The 21,400-nt window shown below is 40.2% G+C and overlaps 1 protein-coding gene across 2 annotated transcripts in view; it reads right to left on the minus strand.

Moving 5' to 3' along the window:
* Window positions 1-19,608, minus strand: part of LOC139772708 (coiled-coil domain-containing protein AGAP005037) — a 117,353-nt gene extending 97,745 nt beyond the window's left edge. The window contains exons 1-2 of one of the 2 annotated variants that reach the window (XM_071706591.1): window positions 19,267-19,608; window positions 13,378-13,425 (exon numbers count right to left, since the gene is read on the minus strand). In XM_071706591.1, coding sequence (XP_071562692.1) covers window positions 13,378-13,425; window positions 19,267-19,354 — 136 coding nt within the window. In that variant the 5' untranslated portion in view covers window positions 19,355-19,608. The remainder of the gene's footprint in view (window positions 1-13,377; window positions 13,426-19,266) is intronic. The other variant, XM_071706592.1, reaches the window with a different exon arrangement.
* Window positions 19,609-21,400: the final 1,792 nt, after the last annotated feature.

The raw sequence follows: 21,400 nt of genomic DNA on the forward strand, positions 1-21,400 counted from the left end.
AAGAAACATAAAGAAATATATATGTGCGTATATAAAATTGGAAATTGGTGCACGTCTCTATATATATTATAATGACGTTTAATGAGGCGTGATATCGTTTGGATAATGTCCCACCGTGCGGTTTGACAAACGCGGAGAATAATTTGATATATGATATATCGGGCGATTCTTGACGTCGGCCCATCGATATTCGATATTCAAAAGCGGCGATGGCTACGGTGACAATCATATTCGGTGTCATTTGCCGCCAGGAAAACCGAGGATTATCAATTTTTACGCGACGATATGCGTTGGTCGATAGCAACTTAACAGCCTGTCAAATTCTTATTTATTTTCCCGCGTCGTTTGTTAATATTATTTCTCGTTGAAATATGAGCAAAAAATTTGCGTCAAAAAAATCTTCAATTTTATTCTATCGCCGAGAGTGACTATCAAGACAATGTCGGCACCACGTGCATCAAATTGCTAAACATCGTGTGTAATAAACGAGCAGCGACACGCGTGTCTCGGAATTTGGAAGCGTTGTCTCTGCGTGTTTCCATCTGGTCTAACTTGCAATTTTGTTCGGAAGTAGCGGAGGCGTTGGCGCGACAAAATCGATTTCAAAATCGGATGGGCTTTTTTTCCCGCGGGCACGAAGGATGTATAATAGCTTTGTAATCCAATCGCCGTCCGGAGGACGGAGCGCGAAGTGATTTCGGCTATTTCGGGGACGGTATGGTACAAACACCCGCGAAAGTTTTCGTCAAACGTATCGCGTACCGTCTCTATTTAACACTATTTTTTTTGCGCTACTTTCCATTGCGTATCTTATAATTATCCTCTTCATAATAAAAACACAAGATTCTTTAAATACAGCCGGTAATTTTCTATTCTTTCCTAAATTACAGGGTGTAAAAGTTGTCAGACTAAAATAACGAGGAAAACTCTCTTGAAATTAAAGAATCTAAAATTACATTATTTTTCTCTTTCCTTCTTTTTCTTCTTTTCTCTCTCTTTATTCTCGCCGAGAAATTCTGACCCACTCTCGACATTTATCACTTCGCAGAGTATGGTCACTTCAGTTTCGACGGCCGGCGTTTTGCTTCTGAGATCGAAACGCTCATAAATCCAGCGGATGTATTCGCGCACGTACATACGCCGGCGCGTCCCTTCGCCGGCCGTTGGCTCTCCGATCAACCCGCGAAAAGTATCGTCCACCTCTGGCCGGGGCGAAAGCACTGGCGTTATGGGACAATAGCATCCCGGCATCCTCGGGGCAGGGCGCTTATCGATTATCGTCGGCCAAAAATACGCGCGAAAGTGCGCTTCTATGCCGCGTCTCGTTCCTTCCAACACTCGACTTCGTCGGCTTCGAGTGCCGTGTCTCGGAAGTATCGAGAGTATATACGCGCGCATTTTTCTCTCCTTCCTTCCATCTCGAATCTTCTCCCTCGAATACACGACGTATTGGGATTTTAATAGCGGACAGCGACAACAAAAAGAAAATGCAAGAATCGAAAGGGCGTTGGGAACCTTACATTTGGCGCTAAATACACTCCGTTTTGGTACTCTCAAGTTATGCTTAAATTTGGATTGAATTAGTATAGTCAGTCTTTTTCTCGAAATTGAGTTATTTGTTTATCTGCTTATCTTCAAGTGACTGATATTTCTAAAAATTACTCGCTTCTAAAACAAGCTAAACTAAAACGCTGACAATTTTTGATAGTAGTGCAGTAAAAAGCGTTCTAGACTGGATTAATATATTAGATTTAACATTTTTGCGTGTTCCGTATAATAATATTAAAGTTAAAACAGCAAAAGTATTTCTGACTCGCGCAAATTAAATAAAGAAGACGAACAAATATAATGTAACTTGGTGAAAAAAGCTCGAGAAAGTTGCATTGCATTACTCGCTGCCAAAAATGTTTTGGAAAAAATTGGCCGCTTTCATCAGTGTAAGGTTAACGAACTCAGTGTCTCGAACGCGTAATATGTCTCGACATGTAATCGTCGATTGGCTGAAAATACTTCAGTTAAGTTCGGTAATAATTCAGAAACGGTGTCGCTTCTCGTTACAATGAAAACTGCCATTCCTTTACAATCCTTACAATGACTAAGCTGTCTGTAATTTGCATTTCTTATTACTTCGCCGTACTCTCGGTAAATTTATAAGCTTCCGTGCAATTCCGCGAATTAAAGATAAATTTACTGAGCATTTGCAATCCGGACCTACATCTTTAGCAAATATTTGAAACTCGATTCAATTTCGGAGGTAGAATAATGTCGAATTTGTGGAGGCATCACGATTTTAAAATATCTTCCCGTTTAATTTACATATTATATATTTAGAATTTTACGGATAATTATTTACGGGTACTACATTATTTCGATTTTATTTATTTTAACGGCTAATATTTTCCAGAAGCAAATATATTTTCCGTATCTTTTTATCCACAATACTTCACGTGAAGGTACATATTTTATAATTATCTCATTCATAAATTTTTGCTTACCAGGTTGCGGCGGTTTTTACGTCGGTTACGTCACGTATCCTGAACAAAATTGATCGAAGTAAAGAATGTGTTTCGCACGAGTTAGCGTAATGACGTTTTGCGTAAATCGATGGAAGAGCACGCCCTTGCGTGTTCGACGAATCGACACTTTCACGCGCTGTTGCGTCGGTCGAGCCCGCGAAAGACTTTATATTCTTCAATTGGACGGCTTTCTCGCCCACAAGTTCAGTGAACGAAAGAGTTAAAAGCATGGCGCGCCTTAATTCTCTTTAATTGTCCGAAGTTGAGTCGGTAGCGCCAAATGGCTCTCCTTCAAAACAAGCAGGCAGACTTATGTGCAGACAAAACAGTTTGTATCTTCGACATGACTACAATGTCTCGACAAACCGAAATGCATCTAATTCACAATGTCAATCACGAGGTTTATTAGAGCAGACACATATTAAAGTTTAAGAGAATCAAGTTATCTAATTCGTTGTTAAAAATTTGTGATTATTGAAATTTAATTTTCCGGCTCATTTGCATGACATCATGAAAACTTGACTATTTCAGCAAAGACAACTATCTTTAATTAATCTTTAATCTTTCCAACCGATAATTTATGACTAAAAATAAGTATAACTAAAATATATATAGTATAATACCCATTGAAATCATTCAGATACTCGTTTTGAGTAAAACTCACTGTTTTTAATATTCAGGCGGCGTCGAGTAAGTAATAACGGCGTGCAAATCAAAATTCGGGAGTAGAAAGGGGAGAAATCGAAGGGAAGATGAGGACGCAGATGGAGGACGGAAATCTTTTAGTAGGGCGGAAGTACGGCGCGAATCTATATTGGGGCGATGCGTTCGTCATTCCCTTAATTACGTCTCTTCCGTACTGACTATGCGAATACCATCACTGGCTCGACAACGCGCGCGTATTTGTGCGTGTGCGTGGGCGCCGCACCGGCACCGAGCGCGTGCGGGGCGAAAAAAATCTATACCACTTTCGTGCGACTTCGTAAAACTGGCTTGCGCGGGGGAGAGATCGTTGCTTGTGCACGCGCACGTGCGTGTGCACATGTGCTATCGACTGGCTGGCCGTATCGCGATAGTATATCATGCCGGCGGATTCGGTCGGTGAGCTTCAACTCGAGGGTTTTTCAGGCTCCTTCGCTTAGGATTTCGTACATAGGGGTGCGGTTCTCGCCGACTTCATATTTATTTCTATTTTCTTAATCCTTTTGATACGATATTATTTTTACTTCTTTTTATATTAAATTTAGAGAGAGAAAAAAATCACATTTCCAGAAATTAAAGAACGCGCGAGCGCGAGAGATTATTAGCGTTTCTCGGATTTCTGTTGCTTTCAAACTTAAAGCATAATAAACAATTTTAATGAGGACATTATAATGCTAATTAAAGATAGTGATGTCACGCCAAAGAGGCTTAAGGGGATCCTAAAGCCGTCTGTATAATGTCGACATTTTTACTAAACGCATATCTTTTTATTGACTTTATGGATTTAAAAATCCTTCTTCAGAGTTAAAGTATAATTACGCGCTGAAGCTTTCCACGACGGTCGATTTTATTTTATACTGAGAACGAAAATAATTTCAGAAATGCGGACGATAAGACGTCGTGACAATATTTGCTTCATATAAAAATTCTACAATTTGTTGCAAAATGAGACCGTTGTGGAAGGTGGATTACATCAAGAAATACCATACGGTTCTCAGAATTAGGATTAGACCCCTAACAAAAAAGTTATGCGTAAATATATTATATCCTTACTATATCCTTGTCTATACAAGGACAGATATAGGCCGGTAACATAAAAAAATGATCGAAATTATCGACATTGTCAGAGTTCGCCCTTTGGTTTAGGATCCTCTTAAGGTAACGCTTGTAGTTTTACGCGAATAATCATTCTTTGAGCAAATTTTCCACATCTCGAGACTCTCGTGAACACGCTGTGTATCGAACAATTGAAAGTGAAGCACAAAAGCAGTTTATGTAAAACGCGAGCACATGCTCGAGACGGAAACTTTGCAAATATTTCCACGTCACAAAAGGTAAAAAATATTATACGGGAGCACATGCGTGCAAGTAGTTTCTCGACACGAGGGCATGTAAGATACGGGTCTACGCCAAACTACGGAAGGGAAACTTTTTAAGTTTCTTACAGAGCGCGACGCGCTGCTTCCTCTCAGTTTGTCTTTCGAGTATAGTCGAATACGACGTGCCGCCTTGATATTGACTTGAAGAAAGGAGGCAAATTTTTACGTCTTCAATTTATACCGTTTACATACAAAAGCGGCAACGGGAAAATCCGAAAGAGAAACGCTTTAACCAAACGACAGGATATATTGCGAGGCGGTAAAGTGCACGCAGGAAAAATCCAATTTCATAGAAATTTCATGGCAATGTATATACGTATACGGGCAGAAAAAAGGGTCACCTGTTATAAAGCCGCAATAATAAAAAGAGAATAAAATAGGAAGCCGGCTTTTCGCGTCTCTTTCGGACACAATAATGTCCCAAACGAAACGTGGGGTGTAACGATGCATTTATGACGACTTTTCGTCGTGTGTGTATCACACGTGCGATTCCATAAAATCACTTTTTTTTAAGCATTAAAACGTGTCATTGGCATTAAAATGTGCGATTGCATTTTACGACGAAAATGCAAAGATCGTTTAAACGCATCTAATCTGACGATTTCAACTCACTGTTCGTTCATGCGATAAAATTTCATGAAGGCTATATAACTTTGTTCGATATAATTTCCTCCCATGCGACTAAAACGGAAATGCACGACCGTGCTGGATCTGTATATGCGCGGTAATTAGTAATTAATATCCTTTACACTTTACGACTACGCTATTTGTGCAAAATTCGGCGCGATCGTCACGTTCAACCGTTTCACGGCGCACGACGACTGACACAACGAATTAGAAATCTATATACACGCTCGCGTCGAGAACTTTCATCGTTCACACATCCACGCATTCTGAGCGAATTATGCGCGGTAGCAAATGTACGTCTATTAATCCCGGGTACACGTTACGTGCGAACGTAAGTTTCTGCGTCGGACGCGAAACGTTGTTAAAAGCCACACGCTCCGCGTCGCGAACCTGCGTCACTCCGCGTCGCGAACTAAGTGTATCGCGCGTCCATGAATATATCCCGGTCGCTTCCCACGCAAAACGTGGCCGTACATCCACCGCCAACGAGATATTTATTAGCTAAGTTCCCCCGCGGGTATCTTACGCGGGAATGATCGCGCGTACGTGTACGTACGTACATACGTATATACATACGCGCACGTCGCGACGCGCGGAAACGTATAGGCGCGCGTCGGTATCGACATATCGATTTTACGCCGGAAGACGTCGACAAAAGGGGAATCGACTTCAGTCAAACGAGAACTGCTCCACTCCATCTTCATGAAATATCGTTTGAATATGAATGGAGCTGAAGTCGGGCGTCGTCGCCGAGGCTCGCGTCGCGCGCGCCGAACTACGCAGGAAGAGCCTCATCCGTTCGCCCACGGTCGTAGCTCATCATCGATTCCGGCCTATAGCCGATACAACAGAGGAAGGGTCTGTGTCCGATCGTCGATCAGCCTCGATCCGAGATCGATTAACGGCTCCGCGGTTCGTCGTCAAAGCTCGTTACGGACGAGCGGGAGAAGCAACGATATTAACTTCCCCTGATTCTTTATGACCGTTTGCCTTCCAACTTTGTCGGCCTTATCAATTAAACTTACGCGACATTAAATTGCGACATTAAATTCGGAGAAACGAGAAAAATTGATATTGAAGAGAAATATAAGATTTAGGTGTTTCGGAGAAAGTGTGTCGTATTCTTCGGATAAACTGGCGATTTGCTCTTCGTCATAACGTCGGCTTTAAATTCTTATTCGCGCAGAGAGATCGCGCGAATAAAAAACGACGTTCTAGATATGAGAGAACGTGATCTATTTCTGTATCGCGCGGTACGCGAACGATGACGTAAGAGATCGTTTCGGCGCTCTGCGAAAGTAGATTCATCGCCATAATATTTGCCTTGGCAAAGAGCAACGTTGTATTTTAAACAAATTGTTTGTAAAATTGTCAAATTTATATATGCGCTTACATTTCCCGACAATTCGTAATTTTTACAATAAACGTCCGTTATACGCCTAAGGCCAAATCGCTAAAACCAATTATATACCGCCGTGAGTATCTGGTCCGGTTATTAGCTCGATTGCATTATACCATCTGCCTAATGAGCTATAATCGGTGATTCGCGGAACACGTGCGGCGCATGCAAAAGACAGATGTTTCGGGGGAGTGGAGCAATCAAAGATGCGATAAGCCGATATAGCATATCCATGATTGCTTTTGCCGCGATCTATTGTATAATGTATTCTCCCCTCCCGCCGCCCCGTTTAAACCGGTGACACCAACCGTTGACGGTTCTGCGACGCGTGCGACGACCGGAGTACAATTACTGACAATTAGCGGAGTACAACTGCTTTTATCGCATTCAATTCCGTATTCTATCCGCTTTAATCGCGTCGCGCGTCAACGATCCGACCAAAACGCAATGAGGTATTTACCGAAGAGCAGCAATAATCCGGCGACGAGTCGGGGCGAGGCACCCGAACGCGATACGCGTAATAAAGCCCGCGATATACGCGTAATAACATTACGGACTTGCCTCTGCCTTTGAGCGATAATACTGATTTCGGCATCGTACATCGTACGTGTGGTTGTACCGTTTGGCGCCAGTGATTACGTAAAGCAACTAAAAATCTCGTTACCTCGTAAGCGAGAATTTTCGTGGAAAATATGGTAAACTCGAGAAAGATATTTACACCGAAATATTTCGAGGAATCTTTCACGTTTGATGTATCAGTTTCCCTTTTAAAAAGAGAACATTTCTTTGACGTACTAATTACGATAATTTTGAGGTTTCTTCATAATATACATCTTAATTTAATGAAATTAAGGCTTTTGAACGCATTGCTGCTTCGTTTTGACGTGACAGCGAATATAAACAGCATTTCTCCAGCGTTAGCTAATACGAACGAAAACTTATTCTATAGCTCGCTATATAGCTTACGACGTGTCAACGATCCCTGCAGATCAATGATGTCTCTCGAAAAGAAGAGTATAAGCAGAGCGCAACAGCAAAGAAAAGTTTGCCAAGCGGGGCAATAAGCTTTAAAATTCTAAAAGTTCATTAATATTAAACGCTATATCTTGTCTCTCAAGTCTTCTCAAGTGTACCGTCGATATCGCGATGTCTATTTATGTCGCAAAACTGCGCCTGCGAAGGTATTAGCGAATGGTAATTGCGAATACCGTTAAAAGCTTTACAACTTTTTTTGCAGAATATTACGTATGTGATAAAAGATTCATGCATTTTATTGATGTAGAGAATTTCGAATGTTAAATAATTCTGCCTAGAGAGTAAATCTCGGATATTTATTTCTGATTAAAACAATCATCTCTGTTTACTCCGTTAAAATGTTCTAATAGCTATTTATATCTATTATAAATTTTAAATTAACAATTTCAATATTTCCTGACAATTGCAAAACATATAATCTAATTTTGAATTATCACGTTATTCAAATTATATAAAAAATAGCTCTTACGCGAAACATTATATTTTTCATATATTAAATATATATTTAATTAATTATAATATATTATAATATATTAATATTAATGTTAATGTACTTATCATATATGTACATATATAAAATGAACATCAGCGTACGAGATTCTATTTCGTTGCTCAATATCGCGCAAGAATATTGGAATAATTTCAGCGGTGGAAAGATGAAAATAATTATCGCTAGGACACAGATCATCAGAATCTATCGACACCATTTCACTCACGTCTCGTTCACGGAGAACGTACTTTCGCGGCGCGCGAACGTCATCGCGAGAGCGATCCGCTAAAAAAAAAAACACCATAACCGCGTGTATACATTTTCAGGGACAATTTCCGCGAGTTAACGCGGCCCGCGCCGCCTGCTCCAGTTAATTCACAACTGTCTATTCTTCCACTCAAAAACGTAGCTATGTAGAAATTCCAGGAGAATATTTCGCCATATCGAAATCGCCGCGCTTTAAAGCTTTCTACGCGCACTGTGTCACGTCTCTCGTTTACTTACATTGCGTCTGGAGTCAATGCACCCTCTCTCTCTCTCTCTCGTTCTCTCTTTGCGCCTCAGACCGGCGACGAGACGTCGTCCCTGTCGCGCGAGCGTCCGCGCGCGGATTTCCGGAGCCGCGCCGCGCCGCGCCGCGCCGCGTCGACGAGCGCGAGGAAATGAAAAGACGACGACGAGGGAGGACTCCGGCGCGCGTCTGACCCGATGGGGCTTTATTCACTTCACCGCGGGCGAGCCGGTCGTCTCCGGCGACTCTCCGCGAGAGTAATCCGCCGCCGCCGCCGCCGCCACCGCCGCCACCGCCACCGTCGCCGCCACGACGCACACTACGGCGTATTGTGTCTCGCGCGCGTGTACCACCGCCCGTGGCTCCGCTATGCAAAAGAAAAAAAAAACGAGAACGAAGAAACCACCGCCACTGCCGCCGCCGCCGCCGCCACCGCCGCCGCCGCACCGCCACCGCCGGTTTTATAATCAATATTAGTTGACGGTAGATCCGCGCCGCGTCGCCGCTCGTCACGTGGGGGTCGAACAGCGGGAGAGGGAGAATTGGAGGAGGCTGTGAGCCGTGAGGGAGATGCGCTCACGCCAACGGAGGTCTCTTCTTTATCATCCCGCTCGCACGAGCGAGCGAGCCAACGCGGCGCGGATAGGGCGATAAGCCGCGCCAGCATCGACGGTCGAGGGTTTTAACCGTTGAGGGTTGTTCAACCCTTCCTCCGAAATGGGATGTTTTAAACAGTAAAAACTGCGGGAAAATAGCCGCGTGTAATCGTATCGTTTTGCAAACAGCGTTAATCAGTTTAAGAATAAAATCTGTATACATATGTATATGTATGATATATATGCAAAATCCATTTCTTTTGGTTTAATTACTAAAATCCTGCATTTACCGGATGCCCATCAAACGTTCCGTTTCCGCGCAGAACGTTGTATCCACGGAGCAATGGCGGCGTGACTCTCGCGTGCGATCAACGGGGTTACTTGCTCTTAGCGCTTACCACGATTTATGCAAAAGTCGCACGGCTTAATTTATCCGGAAGAAAGATAGCGAGCTTTCCTTATTTAAATTTATGTGAAACAATATTTTTATAAATGTCTCTTAAAGATTTATTAAATTACTACACTTTCTAAAACCTATGTACACACACGTGAAGGAAAGTAGATGTTTATTACTTCTTTTTTTTTTGAGGAAAATAAGTGTTAATTCTTATTACTTTCAATATTATAAATATCAGTTAAATTGCACTCTGAGCATCTATCAAATAATCAACTCTGAAGTTTAATGATGATACTGTTGTCGGTGAGAAAGTCAAACTCCGTATCGATCGGATTAATTGTGTATTTAGCGTCGTTACATGAATTTCGATTGTGTCGCGGCTGACGGAAAATGAGTTTCATCGTATTATCGATTCGATTTTGCAGCGGAAGGGTAGGAAGCGTTATACCGCTTTAATTGGAGTTATGGAGGATTTATGGAGTACAACTCTTTTTTTTTTTTTTAATTGTATCTCTGCAGTGATTACGGAGATGAACTGTGTGATATCCAGTTTGAAAAAATTACTAATGCAGGATATTATTTAAAAAAGCGTTGATTGTACATTTAGAAAGGCGTGCGAAATAAAGTTTTTTATCTGGCATATCGGCCATCGTCCACTCTGTTTATCCTAAAAAATTTATAATAGAAGCAAATAAAACTCCCCATTTATAAAATGTTATATGCACAGGGAAAATGAAACGTGTGTAGTCAGACACATGACGGTGCAATTAAACGCTGTGCCATTTGTAAAAGTTATATCTTGTATAGAAACTAAAAATTATGTCGTTTCAATAATTGTACGTTCAATGACATACTACGTAATTTACCATAATTCTGAAAATTAATCGAGTATTTCGAAAATTATAAAAATTGTTTATAAGCTATCTTAAAATTATGTTATTCGTATTTTTCTCATAATATAAAGTTATAAAAACTTATTTTTCTATATGTTCATTCTCTTTTTTCTGTTTCTTGCAATGAAAACTTTAATAAAATTTGTTAAATGTTATTCAATTTCATGAAAGTTAATACAATATCATTTTTTTGCAACGTATATACATTGACCGCAATTTTCAATTTTATTCAAGGTAATCTCCGCAAAAAAGCAGTGTTTAATTGCGGCGCCACGTCTGACCATATACGTTCCATTTTCCCTACGTGACGATCACAGTCGTATGTACGTGGTGTATGAAAAGAAAAAAAAAACATGAAAGTTTTAATGATGTACTCTAACTGTTCCTCTTTTCCCAAAAGACGGAGAACGATTTTGCAGTCTGCAAACGCGCGCTCGTGCAGCGCAGATTTCTCGGCAACGTTTCAAGTTTCAACTAGGTAGCAGAAACGGACAGAGCAGGGTGTGGCGAGAAGCGAGACGTCGACGTGCCGGACTCCGCACGCCATCTCGGCGACGCCGGCTCCGACGGAGGCGAGGAGTTTCCGCGTGTCGAGAGAGCCGGTATACGTCGCACGCCGATGGGTTATCCACGGAGTTTACCCCGCGAGAATTACCCCAGGTTCGCTGCGAAATAATCCTCGAGGGGTTGACGCGAAAGGGGAGGCTGCGCGAATGCGAAAAGTATAAATTTCAGGAAAGATGTCTCGAGTAACGTTGGAGAACGTCCCTGTCGTCTTGAAAAGAAGAGTACTTTATCCCTAACTGAGAGATCTTTATTTTCATCCCTTTTGCCTTATTCAGTCCGTTGCTCTTATCCTCTTCCTTATATCATAGACGGTCTCGAATTACGCCCGCAATCCTTCAGTCAGATGTAAAGCGATAGGATTTCCATCCTGCGCGAGTGATTTTCTATTGACATATATATTTAAATTAAATATTCAATATTTCTGTTTGAATCCTCATTAACGGTATACGTCAGAAAGGATGCAAATAAAAATAATTGTGCGGATGTATTAAATTATGCAAATTGCGTTATTAATAAATATATCCGTATCATCATAACGCAATAAATTTTTGCGAGAACCGCGATTTGTTATCGGATTACTGTAATCGATGTACGCGCGCGCGCGCGCGCGGATGTGCATTGTACAAGATACATATTAAACATATGACAATGAAACGTATTAAATGCGTGATATGCGAAATCCGCAAAGATATTATTAATGCATTTCGGTATAAATACTGAATTTTGTTTTCATGGGGAAGGGGAGTGATAAATCCGAGACACATACATTACTTTCTTTCACACCTCGGATTTTCATTACATATGGGGATATTCATTACACGTAGGGTGCCGGAATCGTGGCCTGAAATTATTTCCCGCTATTTGTCTTTCGTATAATTTTCAGCAGGGGATTAGATAAAACAGCTGAAAATGCCGTTCGCCTTTTTTTCAATCTCGTTTTTTCGTTCTCGAATCAAACTATTTTCGTACAAAACATTTTTTGTACCTCTCGTATTCAATTAAAGCGAATAATTGGGCTTCTCTCTGTGTTTTTTTTTTTACTACCTCTATTGTGATTTTATCGTTGTCATTTTACGTCGGTATCGTATTAAAATGTTCATGTAGGTAGACACGTGAAAACATAATTATATGAAGTAATTTTCATTTAATCAAAAGAGACAAAAAAGATTGCGACAATATTTTTCGCCAGTGTACACTGATTAAACATTGATGTATCGTATCCGTTTTAGTTATAAAGTAAAAATACTCGGTATAATTTAGATCGTTTCCCCTTTGTAACGCGTTGTCACTTCGTGTCGCGAGTCTGCAGTTGCAGCAAAATGGAATCGCGATAAAGACGATAGACTCGGCGTGTCAATTTCACGCGGTACAAACGGGAGAGGCAGAGGAGCGCAGTCACTTCAGAGAATAAACGAAGGAGAGAGAGAGGGTGAAACTTGAACTGGGGAAACCTAACTGAGACCTCGCTAATTCCAAGGGTTAAGTTAAGCTCGTAATGCGTCTAAAGGCCAAAGAGAAGACGAGAGCAAGAGTGGGGGTGAAAAGGAACAGGAGCCAAAGGCGATTGCAAGCAATGCAATCTGGATAATCCCTTCCGCGGAACAGTCGACCTCGTGAGACAGTAATGAATATCTCTATTCGTGACAAATTTAGCCACTTCGGTGGGCAAAAAGACGATAGCGAATCTCCGACGTTTCTACGCTTGTTAGAATAATTATTATCTTATTGCCGTGATTGTCGTTCATACGGATTATTATACTCTGTAGAACACGCCGCGAAATTCCATTTTTCCTCTTTGGTATACTTTAAATTGGCAATCATCGAAAAAATAAATACAGAGAATCAATTAAAATGCATCAACTTATCCGTTTTACGAAATAACGTTATTTTTCATTGAAAACACAAACTCTGTCTAATTAGATTAAAATCTAATGACGATAAATGCGCAACAATTATGTATACCTTACTAAGTACATATTTTACGCACGAAGAAGTATTCTTCGAATTAATCAACGAAGACTCGATAGATTTGGAATATTCTGTATCGACGTATTTAAAATATAACAGATATAAATTCTTCTCACGAGAGATATATATCGTATCTATCCGCAGGAAAATGAAAACTACAGTCGCGATTTAATCAATCTCGAGATTAAACTAACGACTCAAGTAGACAGCTACCGAGAAGTATGACGAAGAACAACTGTATATAGAGGTTCATTCACGGAGTCGACTTGAAATGATAAGAAGCTAGTAGGTACTCACCAGTATCGTTAGACTGCCGACCCTTGCCATCTGGATTCCACTCTTCCTCTATAAACAAACGGAGAAAACAACAATTAGCGAAAACATTTATTAATGGGGAGGAAATTTGTAGACAGTTTATAGCGTTGACGGCGAGATAATAGAGACAAATGGTTTGTCCGAAATTGTGTCTAATTACTTCGAAATGATTCGCTGCTATTATTATCGAATTTACGATAATAATTAAACTGTCTTGCTATCTCATTTTCTATATATAATATCTCACTTGGTCGTAAGAACAAATATTATCTCCTTTATGTGTTTTTCAACTAATTATTTTAGATTATGAACGATAAGTTATGGGCAGATTAAATTGTTATGACAATGAATCGTTTCCATCTGAAAGGCACATATTGGTTTCTAGCAAATTTGCAATTATTACAGTGGTAACGCCCCTGTTTGAGAGTTTCCAGAAACTTTGGCAGCAAGTATCGGAAAGTTCCGCGGACTGAAGTTCGAATTTCGGAAAGTTACGGATATTGCAGAGGCCTATAGTTGAAGCCCGCCATCCGCGCCATCCCATACTTTCCAAGCCAAGTTCCGCGCATCTGTGAAAGTGCGAGAGAATCGTTGAAAAGCTCGCGAGAAAATGTTTAGAATGTCACGGTGGTACGTTCACTTAAAATAATAACGTAATTTTATGACGAAAGATGTAATATCTAGCAAAGTAGTAACCTTCCGACTACCTTACTAATACTCTTATACACAGAATAATGACAAGAATTGATTTATGCTAAAAGAAGTATATAATTCCATTTAAAAAAAGTTGCATTTTGGATCTTGCATAAGTGCATCGGTGCATTGTTAAAAAAAAAAATAATCACAGAATGGTAAATCATATATACACATCAGTAAAAGATACCACTATCATTTTTTTAAATATTTAGATTTAAAAAAGAGCGACAACTTAACCCAGTTACTGTATAGAATCATCCTGTATATGTAACAGAATTAAAAGTTAAAATACTTTTTCTGTTTCACACCCTGACCTGACCATATGTGAATCCAATCGTATATACCTACAATATTTTCCATGTAGAGCGCTGCGGTCACGCATGCATAATCGCACGAAAATCGACCGAGCGGCAATGCGTTTTTTTTTTCGTCCCGATATTTGCACGCATCACACGTACATATTTGTGCGAAGCGCACGTCGATGTATGATAAACTGCGATACCAAAGAGCGAAACTGAACCGAGGCATAGAGTCTCGCGCGCATAGGGATACGCGCGTGTATTTATGCAAAAAGCCCACGTTCACATCACGTGCCAGAGCGTAAACCGAACGTCGTATATGTGCGCGCACCACGTATGCACATCCTAAACCTAGCAAGCCACCGTTCATAGATCCTTGGTATTCGAAATTCAGACAGTCTCCGCTAGAAGAAGTTCTATCGACAGAATCTTTCGATAGAATTGTGACGAAGCAATGTACGTTATGCGCGACGAAGCATTTGTGATAGTCAATAAAAAATTAAAATATCAATACCACATAATTAGTTATAGATATTCTGTCCATGGTATACGCATATTATATCGCACGTGCACGAATCGCGCATATTTTATGCCGATTATGCATAATATGCGGTTGTGTTGTGTACGCATATCGTTGTACACGGGCCTGTCCGAGTTGATGATGTAAATGCATGATTGAGTGAATTTATAAAGACCTACAATACTGCTGCTTCCGCATTCTCAGCCACGCGGGAGATATGAATTTAGATTTATGTCGTGACCCGTTTTCTTCGGAAGCACTCGTTAGCGGGCTGACGCTCATTAACAAGGCCACCCTTTCGTCTTTAGCACGTTTACAACGGCGCTGACTGTTGTTTATTAAGGGGGGTCGTGGAATTTCAATCTCAATTTTACGGACAAGTTCTCGACTTGGAGATAATGCAACGTCAATTTTTTTCTAAAAAAATTAACGTAACGTTCAATTTCCTCTAAGTAATATATCATTTATAAATAATTATATAAGTAGTCACCGTCAAATTATATTTCTACACGCATAGTAATCGTATAGATTCCAATTTGCCATATATTTTCATCAAATTAAATTGCGAATATATGGCGTACATAATATACCTATACAGCTGGAAAGCGGAGCTCTTCTGCAGAGCTCCGAGAAGGAGCCACGTCGAGAAGCATAGACGAGTCAAAGCATGTCGATATTAAAGAAAGCGAAAAAGTGAGCATTCCCGGCCCCGGCGCGCCCAAGAAAGCCTCGCGCTTTTTCACTACTTCCCTTTCAAGTGCGCAGCGCCCCGTTTGCAAACCCATGCAAGTCGAGGATCCGGAATTCTTTTACGGCGCGTTTGGCACCCACAGTAAACGGAATTTATCGTATTCCGTGAGCGACTTGGGAGAAGTCGGCTTGTCACGGCAGATCCCGGGAAAAACGAAATTGCAACGCCGCCTCCTCGTTTACACCACCGTCTGCACCAATCGTCCGTAGCGACAATGTATGTTTTTCTTTTCGATACGCGTGTTTTCGCGGATTCGCGTTGCAGATGATCGCCGTCGCGTAATTGGCGAAACGTGTAAACGCGCGCGTCCCTTTCGGCGAGAGAGCGATCGAGCGTGCGATTAAAACCACCGAATATTTTTCGAATGGGAAATTAACGCCGCGCGCGCGCGCCGCCGCGGCGCACATTGTGCGCACGTGTTGTTTGCGCGTCAATTGGAGGGCCGCGGCCGAGTGGATGTCGAAGCTACGTCAAATTCACGTTCGAAAATTGCGTAAACCGGGTAAATGATAATTTTCTATATCGTGCGTGAATTATCGATCGTTTTGCGCACCCGTTGCGCAGCCTTCTTGTCTCCGAGAAAGAGTTGTCACACAACTTCCTAAAAACACAAAGTCATTCAAAAACGGAAAGCCGAATAAGAATTGCGACGAAAGCAATGAGGAATTCCGTTTGTCATATCGCTCATCCATTACCCAGAGGTTTCAGTAATAAACCTGGCGTCCAGAGATAAGAGTCTAAATCCCGAACTCTCTCGGGGTGAATCCCGGCGAGGAAATAATCCTGATTACTGTCTTCTGTAGACGGATTATCGTTGGCCTTACTGTGGTAAGTCTCGGAATAGTGGCACTCGGTTATGACGCGAAATACGACATGATCGAACTTCATATAACTCATGATTCATGTATTAAGATGAAGCGAAATAAATTTATTAAGTATTTAATATAAGATTAAGTATATAAGGCAGTGTGATAATAATTTTATAACGATAAAACGATTAAACAAATTAATGTTAAGGTAGTAATGATTAATTTTTTCATCGTACATTACGTCTTTATTCAGAAAAGTGTCAATTACCTAACTTTACGTTGTATAAAGGTTTAAAGCTGATTTTTATTTATCAGCTACCTGTCGTTGCCTCGTCCTTTCCGTTTACACACGCAAACGTTTATTCACAAGTTCGTGCAGCGTAAAATCTCTGACAAAGAGGCCGCGAGGGAGCGGCAAAAAGTCGGCGGTATACATCTTGAAATATACTCATATTTCAGAGACGCTCCGTGAACGCTTCCTATCCGTCGTACAACGGGGAGTTTTGTGTACATCGAGAAATAGCCGGTGCCGTAATAGGATGGGGAAACTCGTCGGAGGGAAGACGAACGAGAGAAAACGGATTGAAAAAGGCGTGGAGAAAACGATAAAATATATATCTACGAGAGAATCTAAATCTCGACACACGATATAATACTTGAAAATATGCGAGAGCCAATATTGAGCGTTTATATGGAGAAGTTTATTTATATTATCGCTATCGCATACGATATCTCATGTAACATGGCGATATGTGTTGATATATTTTGAATAAGACCATGTTATCATTTTTAGGTCGACGGCGCTGACGTTCGTTTCCATACAGAAACTTAGATTTATACAAAATTATACAGGGTTGATTTTTTGTACGAAAAAAAATATGAGACAGAATACAAGGCAAAATTTTGTCTCTTTCTGCTAAGAGTTTATGTAATTCGGTGATCTTAATCCGATAATTGTTAAGTTTAAAAGCGTCTGTAACATGGACGTTGACGACGAGAAGAAAGTTACGGAGAGGGAGCAAAGATATGCGAACGTATCGCGAAGAAGAAGAAGAAGAGAGCTTGCGATAAAATAGGGCAAAGTAGAGTAAGGTCACGGAAGATCTTCGCGTTTTTATTACACTTTGTTGTCGTTAATTTAACTTCGCGAAAGTTTCACATTACTCCGCTGTAATAAAATATCGTTATTGGGATTGGAAAGTGCTCTTTGTGTTTTCATTCTATTAGCTCACGCTAAACGTTTGCTGCGAAAGATATCGTAATTATCCAAAAGGACATTTTATCTTCAACTGAATGGAACCTTCTGTAAGCGTATTGTTGACAGAAAAACAGTGAATTTGAATAAAGCATAGGGTTAATTTTATGTCTCAAAAATGAGATTTGAAAAAAATCGAAATTTCTTTAAAACTAACTTGTCGCAAAGATGCTAATTTTAAATTAGCTTCGAAGATAATTGGGAAATAAAGTTAATATAAAATATTCAAATTAAAGTTAATATATCACGAATAAAAGCGAAGCAAAATGAAAGAAAAACTAATTTCACACTATGCAATTAAAATATTTCTTTATATTCTGCTTTTGTAATCAAGCGTTACGCAAAGCTTGATTACGAAAGAGCGAGTGGTATCAAACCAAATACATCGAAACTTCAAGTTCGGCAGCGTCCGTGGCAGTTGACTTATCGAAAGAACGCTCGAAATAAACTCCATTCGACGAGGCAAACGGAATTCGTCTCAGCGGGAAAAACACGGAGAAGATCAAGGTTTGTCAGCATTATCACGAAAGTACGAGGAGCAAACGAAGAAACGGGGAAAATCGAACAGAGGTAGAAAGAAAATTTATTGAGCGAGATAAATCTAATCCGAAAGTCGCAACTTGTTTTGCCAGCTTGGACTTTAATTGACTTTTTTCGAAGGAATGTTATATAACGCGAATACGTAACAAAAAGTTCAGTCGTGTTCCATTACCGACGATGGACGGCGAAAGATATTAGTTGAGACGAAAGTATTTAGTGACCACTTTTTTAGAATTTCCCATATGATAAATTGCACTTCTTGCGTACTGATAATCGTACAAATAATCGTTAATAACAACAAATTATGTAAAAACATATTTGTCTTGTTTCACTTAACCGCAATAAATTTTGTTCGCTCAATTATCACACGAAAAACATATCAGATATATTTTTAGCACCTTTTGATAACCTGATTTCGTTTAAACATTCAGATTATCGGATTATTTATTTTACAAATGATAGAACAAAAAGCTCTTTAGCGCCAATATAAAAAAAAATTCCATTTAATCGAACGCACGTTAAATTTATGTTAAAAAAAATTAGAAACACAGTGCAAGCAGCAACTAAGTTCGACAGTCAGCTGGCATTAGCAACAGCAGGGAAAGTGGAGTAATTAAAACAAATTGAGATAGCAGTCATTATCGCATACTGGCAATCAGTTATATAGCAATCGAAACGAATGTGATGCATAAGAGAACATCTAGATCAGCAGAGAACATTGAATCAGCTCTTATCTAATATATCGCAGCAATCAAAGCAATCGTATTGCCACAAGTGTCAAAAATATCACAGCCACACCAAGAATTCATAACAAGAGTTATCGTATTTCCTATTATGTTAATGCAACTAGAAATATTGATAATAACGGACAGCTTGGCTACGAGACTAGCAAGGCCAGAGATCGAAACGAAAATAGTAAAAAAAAAGTGAAAATAAAAAAAAATAAAAAGATGACGAGATCGGCGGTCGAGTTTCCCTCCTTAGAAATCAGCTATCGTTACCTGAGATATCGGAATCGGAGCCTGGCGTGGGGCTAGCGTCCACACTGTGCCTAGATCCTTGGCAGCATTCACTGCACTTGCTGCACATCGTCCCCGGCAATAAAATCGACGTGAACGTCCCTTAGCACTTATCTTCGTTCGTCGGCGGTTTCGTTTGTCGGCGTTTATCGTGCGTGACCGCCGTCGTTCTGCGTGAAAAAGGGCCAATCCGGGAAAAACCGTCGCCGATTATCGAGCGTCGACTATCGCGCGCAAACGGACGGTTTTAACCGTGGAATCCGGTCTCACCGACGATTCACGATTCCCATCGCAAAAGCCGCGAGCGTTGACTGCAAAGGAATTTCCTACTTGAGCCCCTCCGGGTCGTCTAGCGACAGATCGGTCTAATTTAATAATTCAACGTGTAAAAGTCAAAATTTCTTTTGAAAATTTCACCGAAATGATACCGCGGTTGAACTGACGCGACTTAAAGGCCCGATCAGCGAAACTAAAGATTCAGCATAATTATATGTCTTATAAATAAAAAGCTTGGTGATGCTGCTTTTAAATAATATATTTTTCTTAAATAATAATTAGATTTTATTGCAGGAACTCCTTATTTCTCGTATCTAATAATATAGATTTCGCGTTAGATTCGCGGATGCAAGTAATCACGAACTGATAATAACTCGGGCGCGAGAGTTGAATTATTAAATAAATGTTCGCAGTCCAACCTAATGACGACCATTAACGACCGTGCCATTGCATTGGAACATCAGCTCGCAAATATAAATGCATGATACTTTACAACCTCCGTCTCACTCCTCTGATTGAATCCAGCGAAAGTGAAACACACGGCCCACGGTTTTCGCGTCTACCCTAATGAATGAGCGTACGAGCACTCGTCATAAACTAGATGAACTGCTGCATGTATTTGCGGAGTAGCTCTCCTGGTGTGGAATGACTACTGAAAGCACAGTTGATTACCGAGACGGAGATTCGCGTGTGTGTATAGACTTTATAGTCTGCGTACGGAAACACTATGGTTCCGGACAAAAGCGTAATTCGAACGGTGGCGAAATTAGAGCAATGGGAAAACACGTAATACCCCGCGGAAGAATACGCTTCGGTTGCATCGAAGAAAGAAAATACTCGAATCCGTTCGCGAATGACATCGAAAACTCGCGGGGAAAACGCCTATCGAGAACTCGCTGCTATTATATCAGTCGAATTCGAATAATTGATAGATATTATCAATGTTCAGTGGTTCGTCGGTAACCGATGGAGAGTTAGAGCCGATACAGATCGGATGTCGATTGGATTGTCAATGATGGTCGACAATATGAAACATTTAGTGGCGGCCATTACGCTTGCCACTGATGATCGTATCAATGCCCGATCCTGTTACTCGCAAGACTAACGTCTTTCGTTTATTATTTCCAATATTATGTCACGAATACAATATATACATAAAACAGTATCCAAATCATATGTATTTTTTGGACTTTATGTATTTATTAGGAAACAATCGAGAAATATGTTATTAGTGTTTTGCAATTTTAAAGTTTATAAAATAATCCGAATAACATAAATCCTATTTGCGTTTCGTTGTTATTGCCATCATGCGTTACTCCTTTGGGCATTTCAAAATGTTTGATTGTACGCAAAATGGATTTAAATTTACGAAAAAATCTTTCCGTTTTTCCAACGCATCCATTTGTTTATCGTAACAGACGTGATTTCGTGCGTTGTAATAAAAGTTTTAATAAGCGTTAAAATAGTGATATAATTTAGATTTAGATGATTTATAAATAGCCCATCGCTGAAGTTAACCTAAAGTGAGCTATAAAACGTATAACGATCAAGCGTGGAGAGATAAAAGCCATAATCGGTAATAAATGACGGACGTCAGTAGTTACGGACGATAAGTGTCAGACGGGACAAAATAGTGATAGAAAATAATCTTCAGTCATAGAATAAAAGAAGAATAGAAAAGAATATCTGTATTATATCTATTAATTGTCAATTATTAGCAGACATAAAAAGTCATTCGTAATAATTATTATATAAATATTAACAGGAAGGATACTATCAGTAACTGTCAAAGGGCTTTGGAGAAGAAACGTAATTTTTCGTAAAACGTTCTCGAGCTCCG

The sequence above is a fragment of the Temnothorax nylanderi genome, unplaced genomic scaffold, assembly GCF_030848795.1.
Source record: "Temnothorax nylanderi isolate EJ_2023f unplaced genomic scaffold, tnyl_v1.0 TNYL_tig0052_pilon, whole genome shotgun sequence".
Taxonomy (NCBI): Eukaryota; Metazoa; Arthropoda; class Insecta; order Hymenoptera; family Formicidae; genus Temnothorax; species Temnothorax nylanderi.